Below are 7,872 nucleotides of genomic sequence, written 5' to 3' on the forward strand. Positions count from 1 at the left end.
GAGACTGCTGCAGTAGTCCTCTCCTAAGACCAAGGGGCCTGGGCTGCATACCGGTCACACATTGGACTGCTAACCACGAGGTCAGCTGTGTGAGCCCACCAGCTGCCCCGTACGGGGGAAGATGAGGCTTTCTGCTTCCGTAAAGAAACCCACAGGAGCACTGCCCTACAGGGTCACCTGTCAGTTGGCATCGGCTTGATGCCACGAAAATTAAGCACATTGTCCCCTACCTACAACACAGTTGCCACCCTAAAAAGGTAAGCGTGACAGTTGCCTGTCACCTGGTATCGCGTCACACTGTGACCTCTCCAGTCGTGCCAGTTGACTCTCAGAACTCTCAGAACGGGGGTGGAACTGGCTGCTCTGTGACGTCAGTGCCCCTCCCCGCCCTGGCTGGTCACCTGGGCCTTCCTGCCCCTGCCGGGTCTGACTCTGGTAAATGAGAACTATGACCCTGCAACGGTGACTGGATTTGAGGGTCCCTGGGGGGGATTTCTGCGCTCGCCCCTCCTTCTCAGCTCCCTGCACATTCTGTCTCCAGGTTCTCAGGGGCCTTCCCACGAGTCCACAAGCAACGGCAGACACAGTGCCTCATCACCCAAAGTCCCGGAGCCTGAGGGACTGGCCAGGCCCGTCTCCCCTGACAGCCCTGAGATCCTCAGTGAGCTCCAGCAGTACGCGGAAGCGGCCGCAGCCCGGGGACCCCGCCAGAGCTCCCCCTGCACCCACGCCACCCTGCCTGGCCCCCCGGCCCAGCTTGTGGACAGCAGCGCTCTTCCTGGGACGGCTCTTGGAACTGAGCCTCGCCTTGGGGGTCACTGCCTCAACAGTTCGCTCCTGGTGACCGGCCAGCCCTGTGGGGACAGACACTCCGTCTTGGACTTGAGGGGCCACAAGCGAAAACTGGCCACCCCGCCTGCTGCCCAGGAGTCAGTCCGCCGGCGGTCCAGGAAGGGCCACCTGCCGGCCCCCCTGCAGCCCTATGAACACGGGTACCCAGTTTCCGGCGGGCTTGCCATGCCACCCGTCTCCTTAAACCATAACCTCACCCCCCCCTTCACCTCCCAGGCTGGGGAGAACTCCCTGTTCATGGGCAGCCCGCCCTCCTACTACCAGCTGTCCAACCTACTGGCAGATGCCCGCCTGGTGTTCCCAGTGACCACTGACCCTCTGGTGCCAACAGGCCCTGTCAGCTCCTCTTCCACGGCTACCTCAGTCACTGCCAGCACCCCGTCCTTCATGCTCAACCCCTCTGTGTCAGGGATGCTGCCCAACTACCCGCTCCCCTTCTCTCAGCCGCTCCTGCCCGAGCCCAGGATGTTTGCGCCGTTCCCATCCCCGGTCTTGCCCAGCCCCCTCTCCCGGGGCGTGTCTGTCTACCCAGGCTACATGTCCCCTCACACAGGCTACCCAACTGGTGGCCTCCTCCGGTCCCAGGTGCCTCCGTTTGACCCGCACGAGGTCGCCGAGGTCGGGTTCAGCTCCAATGAGGACGAGGACAAGGACGACGACGTGATTGAGGTCACTGGGAAGTAGCGAGTGGGAGCCCGCCCCGCCGAGAGCTGAGAGCAGTGGTGGGCTCTCTGAGAACAGGGCAGTTGGCAAAAGGGCCGGGGGGGCGGTGACCATGGTGGCAGGACTCTTGCTGTTGACAGAGGCCGGAGTGCCGACAGAGCAGCCATAGCAGGGAGACGGGGACCTGGGGTGGTGACAGGGCGGACAGCCTGCCCCCACCCCTGCCTTGCTCTCACCGTCTGCTCGCTCGCTCGCTCAATCACCCCCCCCCCCAAGGGTAGAGAGAGGCCCACTGCCCATCTGTCTTTGGAAAGGCCATCTCCCCAGAAGGCTGCCTTACTGGGTGACGTAGCTTGGCCCTCAGAGGGGAGGGAGGGTGGGAGAGGGAGGGTGGGCAGGGGAGCAGACTGAGATCCCATGTGAAGGGGGGTCCCAGGGGGGCGGGGAAGGAAGCAGACCAGGTATATATGTTTGTGTGTGCGTGTGTGCGTGTGTGTTTATGTAAGTATGTACATGTATGTAACAGGCTGGGGTGATGGTGGGAGGGAGGGAGGGGGGTGAGGGACTAAGGGGGGAACGGAATTTTTCCTCTTGAAAATGGAAATCAGTGTGATGACTTGTGGGACCTTCAGGGTGCGCCCAACACAGGAGCCGTGGAAGCCAGTCTCCTAGTTGGCAAAGAGAAGTCTGGCTGACCAGCCCGTGGGTCCAGAGCCACCGTCGATTTAGAATTCTGAGCAATCATGAGCGAATGGGCCTGCCCAGGGTCTGCGTCTCTGCCCGGCGGCAGCGTGTGAGCAGCCGGCACCCTCCGCAGGGCGTGGGATGAGCGCAGAAGCTGGGAGGGCGCAGCGCCGTGGATGAGTGGGCCGGAGTTGTGGCTGGAAGAGACGTTCTCCCGGACACGGACCTGACCCCCAAACTGCCTGTCCTGGTGGCCTGTCCCAGCCCCCTCCCTCCCTCCGAGCAAGCTCCATGATAATTTATTTCTCACGGCAGTTATTTATTACTTGGGCTTCCCTGTGCCCTTTGTTTGTTGGTGTGCGTGTTTGTACTGGGTAAGGGAGTTTAAGATAGTCCAGACCCCATAGCTACTGTGTTGTTTTATTTTATTTTTTTAAAGTGGATGGCCACTTGACTGGGGAAAAAAGAAAGCCCTGACCAAACTAGACGACGACACAGCGCCGTGGTGGGGAGCCAACCGCAGGAGGAGGGGCGTCCGGGGACCGGGAGATTCGGAGCTTGAGCTCCTGGAGCGAAATCCCCTTAGAGGCAGGCCCTCGATTCTGCGCCATCAAGTTGGAGAATGGAGGCTGCTGGCCCAAGGGAACGGACTCCCTGACTTCTGGTGGGGAGCTGGCTTCTCCAGCCTGCCAGACGGTCATGTGGGTCTGCTGTCTGCAGCCTCCATCCTCCCAGGAGGAGGAGGCCATTAGCTAGCTGTAGGAGCCCTAGGCCTGGACCTGCCTTAGAAGAACACACCGCTCCGGTGGGTCTCCCCTTTCCTGATGATGCCGGTCATCCTGTCTTCCAATTGGCTTTCCTCCCTTTTCCGCGCCCCATGACTGAGTGGGCGGGCCTTCTTTGCGGCTCCAGAGCTTTACTGCCTGACCGCCAAGCTCCTACTCCTGCCTCTCCCCGGCCCCAGGGGCAGGCAGCCCAGCCAGTAGCCGCCGGGTGCGCTGTTGGAGACCTCGACACACCCTGGGACGGTGGTCCCCAAGGAGGCGGTGGATAGGTGTGCATGTGTCTGTCTGTCTGTCTGTGTCTGTATGCTGTCCAGGAACACCAAAAGTGGAACTTACAGAGCTTTCTTTCTCAGTTTCATCAGCACCCTGTTAAACCCTTAACACTGCTACTCATAGAAGCCTTAGATCTACAGTTTAGCTATGCAAATTACTCTCTTAATTTAAAAATAGCAGTTCCAACCAGTGTTTTCTTTTTCAGATGTGTCCTGGGGATGGAGGGGGATGGGACTGAGGTGGGGGGGCTCGGGTTTAAACTGGAGCCATCATCGTGAGCTAGCTAGTCACAGTCCCCAGTCTGCTGAGCATTTTGTGTTCACCTCCAGGAAGCCATGGCAGGAGGCTCTGAGAATCCAGAACCCATCCCAAAAGGGAACAAAAACCGGTCACTGCACGGAGGGGCTTTGAAGTTGCCCCGAAGTAATTGGGTGCCCAAGAGGCCTGCTCTCTCCCTGGGAGGTCCCAGGACTGGGAGAGGCAAGGGTTGAGGGCGCTGGCCTGGCTTAGAGAAGGCTTTCTCTGGCATGTGCAGCGTATATATGTACGTATGTACGTGTGTGTTGGGGGATTGGGGGTGTACGGAACCTGAAAACACTTCCTGGCTTTCCTGTTGCTGGTAGGTGTGAGAGCGTGCATGGCCGCCTGGAGCTTTGTGAGGGAGGGCAGAGACGTCGCAGAGCCCAGGAACCCTGCTTTACAGCCTCTGATCAGAAACATTTGTGCCCCCCCCCCCCACGGGCTGAGTGAAGGGGCAGTGGTGACAGGAGAGAGGTGCAGGCCTTTGTGTCCCCTCATGGCTGGTTCCCAGGATTCCCCAAGCCTTGTCTGTTAGGTTTCGCCCCGATGCTGAGCCCAGGGGTCGCAGGGCTGGCGTAGTGAGTGTCCACGCCAGTGTCTTCACGCCGTCTGGACACAAACTAGACAGGAGCAGAGGAGCCAAGCCGGAGAGGAAGCGAGCGAACCGCGTCAGCTTGGGGTCGTCCCTTCAGACTGTACACGGAGGGTAGAATCCATCTCACCGTCTCTGACTGAAAACACAACCCATGGGGTCCCCAGAACTCTTCCCAAGGCACCAGCATGTGAGGTCTCCCCCCCCCCCCCAGCAGTGCTCCAACCCCAGATCTGCACAGTAGTTGGGAGGCAGCAGGGCAGGGCCTTGCCCTCTGTGGCACCCCTCTCTTCTGCGCCCACAGCACAGACCCCTCCCTCGGTCCTCTGTAGGCTGTCCACTCCTCGTGCCCAGGGTTGCTAGATTGGCACCCTCCCTCCACCCTCCCTCCTCTCTGAGTGGCCTCCTGTGCATTCAGCAGGGTGGGGTGACTCACCCCACCCACATTCCCCAGAGCAGGGGTCCTCCCCACCAAGTACCCTGGGAGTCTCTCAGCCTGTCAGACTGCCCTGCTCTCCATCGGTCCCTTTCCAACTCTGGCCCCCTTCTCCTGACTCCCGTTCTGTGTATGCTCTGTGACCTCGGATCTGTCTGTCCTGTGCCATGACCTTGGCTCCCGGCCCTTATGAATTTCCGAGTCTTAAGACAATGAGCTTTCTGAGCTGGCTACAGCCCTGCACTGTGCTCTTCAGGGTCCTGGGCCCACTCCTCCCCTGGGGCAGGTCTGTTGGAGGTGGACATCCGTTCATCTGGTTGCTTGGCAGACTACAAAGTACAGTGCAGAGGGCAGGGGAGGGTTGGAAACTCTCCTGTCACCACTAGTGGGGTGACATTCAGAAGAGGGGACCTCATACTGTGACCTGACACCACGTCCTTGGAAGAGAGCTCAGCCCAGGGTGTGAGAGAGAGACACGAGAGTGTGTGTGTACGTGTACCTTGGTGTAACTGACCGTTATCTGGTTGGGCTACTCGGGGGCTGGGGGCTCATCTGGAGAACCCCCCCCCCCCCCGAGCCTCCCCAAGCAAGATTGATTTCCTGCTGTTCCTCTTGAGGGGTCCAGGCATGCGGGGATTACCATGGGTAACCACTAGGCCACACCGCTGCCAGGGGGAGGGGAGACGAAGTAGCCCAGGGCCCTGGCTTTGGCTTCTGTCTCATTTCCTCAGGACACCCCTGTGACTTGCACCCGGCTTGGAGGAGTGTCTGGCTGGGTGTGCCAGCGGCGGGCGCGATCACGGGCTTCCCTCCCCTCACTCGGCAGGGCGGCGCTCCTGCCCTGGAGACTGGGCAACTGGCTGTTTCTATGACGTATTTATTTTTACTTGTGTTTCATGTCACTTTTTTAAAAAAGCAAACAGAACAATTTTAAGTCAGTATAACTGCCTATCAGTTTTCTTTATTTCTCTTTTTGTAAAATAAAAATTTAAACTCAAGAAAGCAGTGTTGTTTGGACCAAGGCTCCTCTGGCAGGGTGGGCCGGAAGAGGGGCTGTGCTCCTGGGAGGTCCTTTGGGGTCACTGGGCGCACTGTGCCATTGATTCAACAGAGGCTGGCAGTGCCTTCACTCACTTGGGGAGCACTGCATGTTCAGGGTTCTGGGCAAGATGGCAAAGCCTGCCCGAGTGGCTGACGCTGGGCCAGTTCTCAGCCCCTGCAGGTTTGGCGGGTCCATGGAGGTCTGGGCTCCTGGTGGCGGGCTAGTTGGTAGGGGGGGGGGGCAACGTCTGCGGTTGTCCAGGACTGGGTTTGCAGAATGCTTCAGACTCCCAAATATGTTCCCTGGTCTTCACCCAGCTGGCCCACAAAGCATTAACCAAAGTTTCTGCAGGGGGTGGGTGGGGAACAGATTCACGGTAGACCCTCTCAAGGCTTTAAGGGAGAATTCAGATGTTTCTGTTGGGGATTCTTTGAACAGAGGAGACAGAAGCCAAGTCTGGGCTCGGGATGAGACAGGCTCGAGCTATTGGGGCCCCAGACCCGGGGTGGGGTGGAGGGGGGAGTGTGGGTGAGGCCGATGGATAGCTATCCCTAGCTGCCTGGCTACTGGAGAAGCAGGGCCTTGCGGGGTGCCTGCTGCCCCCTGGTGTCCACTCAGGCATGCAGGGGATGAAGCCTGGCTAGCTGAAGGCCTGCAGCCCCAGCTGCGGGCAGGCCCTCTCTCAGGGTGGGGTTACACCTACAGGGCCAGGGTGGGTTAGGATCCTGAGGTTCACTGGAGGGGGTGGGGAGTGAGTCACAAGTGCTGGCGCTCCCCAACCAGATGGAGACCTCTCGCAAGAAAGGGCAGCTGCAGAGGAGGGTTTCTGGGGAGAAACTCAGCCTCAGGGAAGCAAGAAAGCAGAGAATGGGCAAACCCCATGGTCAGAGGCTGTGGGTCTCTGAGCCAGTGCCCTGGACCTTCCTGGTGTCCCAGGAAATGCTTCCCATAGCCAAGTGCCTGGGACACAGAAGGGCTTGGGCTTGGCCCTTCATAGGCAAAGCAGACTGCTGTGACTGTGCCAGGCCTGCCCAAAGTGCCTGTGGGGTGAGGCAGCTACCCACTCTCCTAGCCTGCCCAGAGGGCGGGTTAGGCTTGGCTCTGGCAAACAAGGCCCCATCTTCCCAGCCTGTGGAAGGAGCCAAGATGAGTGTGCTAGTGCACGAGGGGCCGGGTGCTCCACAAGTTGTACCGAACCTGTGGTGGCTGACTTCCTCCAGTGTCCAGTGGTCCCCTCCCAAACATCAGGGACCACTGAGGTGGCTTGAGCCGTTCCCTCCCCATCACATACACACACCCACACACCCTTAAAGGGCAGGGCTTTGACCTTTGGGGCCCCAGCGAGTGCTCCATCATTTTCAAGTGCACAGAAATAGCTGGAGATTGTATTTGCAAAGAGTTTACTGCCGACCTTGATGGAGACCCCCTTTAGGTAGACGTAATCTTGAATGTACCACAGACCACCAAAAGGGCACACACACCAGTCTTGGAAGAAGTACAGCCAGATTGCTCCTTAGGGGCCAGGATAGCGAGACTGTCTTTGGGACTGTGGACGTGCTGTCGGGAGAAACCGGTCCATCCCGGGGAAGGACAACGTGCTTGGTAAAGTGGATAGGGGGCAGGGAAAGAGGAGAAGGGCCCTCAGGGAGATGGGGCCACAATGGGTTCTAACATAAGAACAAGCTCGAGGATGGCCCAGAACTGGGCAGTGTTTCGTTCGTTCTGCTGTGCATAGATAGGGTCGCCATGGCTTGGAGTCAACCAGAAGGTTCCCAAGAACAGCCAGAAAGAGCAGACCGGCCCTCCGTCCACTCTCCAGGTCGAGAGAGCAGCAGGACCGAGGAAGGGGCCCAGCGTCCAGACGGGCTGGTGGGCAGGGGCGCCCCAGTTGGTTGGACCGTCCATCACTTCTGGGCTGTGGCGGGAGGCGGGAAGCTGGTATTAACGCTGTTCAGCGGCTCCTCTGGACTTCCCAGGACTGTCTGGAAGCCTCGCTGAAAGGCTTATTTTCGCTGCTGTGCCGCGCCCCGCCCTAACCTCTCCAAGCGCTCCCTTAGACCTGGCTCCTGCTCCCCCTGCCCTCCACCCGACTGACGCCCCTCCTTTCCTGGGGGCTGTGTGTGCGTCAGACCCTGGTAAGGTGCTCCCCTCAACCCTACAGCCGAGGGATCCTGGCTAAGCCGCCCCCCTTCCCCCGCCAGAACCCCGAAGTTTGTTGGAGGCGAGGGTACGCGCGGGGCCCCGC

General features: G+C 59.6%; 1 protein-coding gene across 1 annotated transcript in view; it reads left to right on the forward strand.

Annotated features, from left to right (window-relative positions):
- RAD54L2 (RAD54 like 2) overlaps window positions 1–1,885 on the forward strand; it is a 91,566-nt gene extending 89,681 nt beyond the window's left edge. Inside the window, exon 22 of the mRNA XM_075547441.1 lies at window positions 542–1,885. Coding sequence (XP_075403556.1) covers window positions 542–1,536 — 995 coding nt within the window. The 3' untranslated portion in view covers window positions 1,537–1,885. The remainder of the gene's footprint in view (window positions 1–541) is intronic.
- Window positions 1,886–7,872: the final 5,987 nt, after the last annotated feature.

This window comes from Tenrec ecaudatus, chromosome 4 (genome assembly GCF_050624435.1).
Source record: "Tenrec ecaudatus isolate mTenEca1 chromosome 4, mTenEca1.hap1, whole genome shotgun sequence".
In the NCBI taxonomy this organism is placed as follows: Eukaryota; Metazoa; Chordata; class Mammalia; order Afrosoricida; family Tenrecidae; genus Tenrec; species Tenrec ecaudatus.